At 64.3% G+C, this 1,000-nt stretch overlaps 1 protein-coding gene across 1 annotated transcript; it reads left to right on the top strand.

Moving 5' to 3' along the window:
• Positions 1–9: 9 nt before the first annotated feature.
• On the top strand, positions 10–984 carry LOC135980733 (kinesin-like protein KIF21B; the record flags this gene model as incomplete). The annotated part of the gene is made up of 2 exons (XM_065580634.1): positions 10–469; positions 814–984. Coding segments are annotated over exons 1-2 (489 nt in total), but the record flags the coding sequence as incomplete, so codon positions are not given.
• Positions 985–1,000: the final 16 nt, after the last annotated feature.

The following is a 1,000-nucleotide window of genomic DNA, read 5'->3' as shown; positions in this document are numbered from 1 at the left end:
CAGATGAAATTAACTAACGGGCTGGATCCAGCCTGCGGGCCGTAGCTTTCCCCGCCCCTGCCTTAGGAGATCGGTGGACAAGCCGGTCACCCCCTGACACCGCATCTGAGCCCAGCTCCCTGCCCCTAGCCCAAGGCCACAGTCACGGCTCATGGTGCTGAGGGATGTGGTATCCCTGAGATTGCTCCGTGCTCTGCACCCCGGAGCCCGAGGTCCCCACTTCTGCTTGGGATGGTGGAGAGGGGCCTGGGGCTGGGAGGGTCCCTGCTGGGAGCCTTGGAGACTGGGCCAGCGAAGGGCCTGCAGGAACGAGCGCCTCCTGCTGAGCGCACCCCGGGCTCCTGCTTGTAGGTTGCAGCCTATCGGGAAGCTGACCGGCCACATCGGGCCTGTGATGTGTCTCACTGTGAACCAGACTGCGAGCAACCATGACCTGGTCGTCACCGGCTCCAAGGATCACTACGTCAAGGTACCCTGGGACCCTCCCTCCCTCCCGCTCACAGGCAGCACAAGGGGCCTTTGAGCCCAGGAACCGCTGCTTGTGCCAGCCCTCCCCACCCCCATGCATAGCCGCTCTCCCGTAGGTGCCAGCTACAGCGGCTCGCTGCCCACCAAAGGCCTGGCGAGGAGGGGACATACTGGGTGGTGGTGTCCAGAGCGCCCAGCATCGGCCTAACTCCGCTCCCATGGGGGGCGGGAAGGAGCCATTCTGTTGATCTCAGCGGGCTGTTGCTGGCCTAATGACCTGAGAGCGACTGGTCTCCTTTGCCACCGGCGTTCACAGCAGCTGCCCTCCGGGCTGTTGCCTTGCAGATGTTTGAGATTGCGGACAGCGTGGTGGGGAACGTCGGCCCCACCCATAACTTCGAGGCCCCGCACTACGACGGCATCGAGTGTCTGGCCATCCAGGGCGACGTGCTCTTCAGTGGCTCCGGGGACAACGGGATCAAGAAGTGGGACCTGGAGCAGCAGGAGCTCCTCCAGGTACGGAGGGGGACGA

Source organism: Chrysemys picta, unplaced genomic scaffold, assembly GCF_011386835.1.
Source record: "Chrysemys picta bellii isolate R12L10 unplaced genomic scaffold, ASM1138683v2 scaf8601, whole genome shotgun sequence".
NCBI lineage: Eukaryota > Metazoa > Chordata > Testudines > Emydidae > Chrysemys > Chrysemys picta.
Note: the sequence above shows the minus strand (reverse complement) of the source record. Positions and strands in the feature narration are given on the sequence as shown.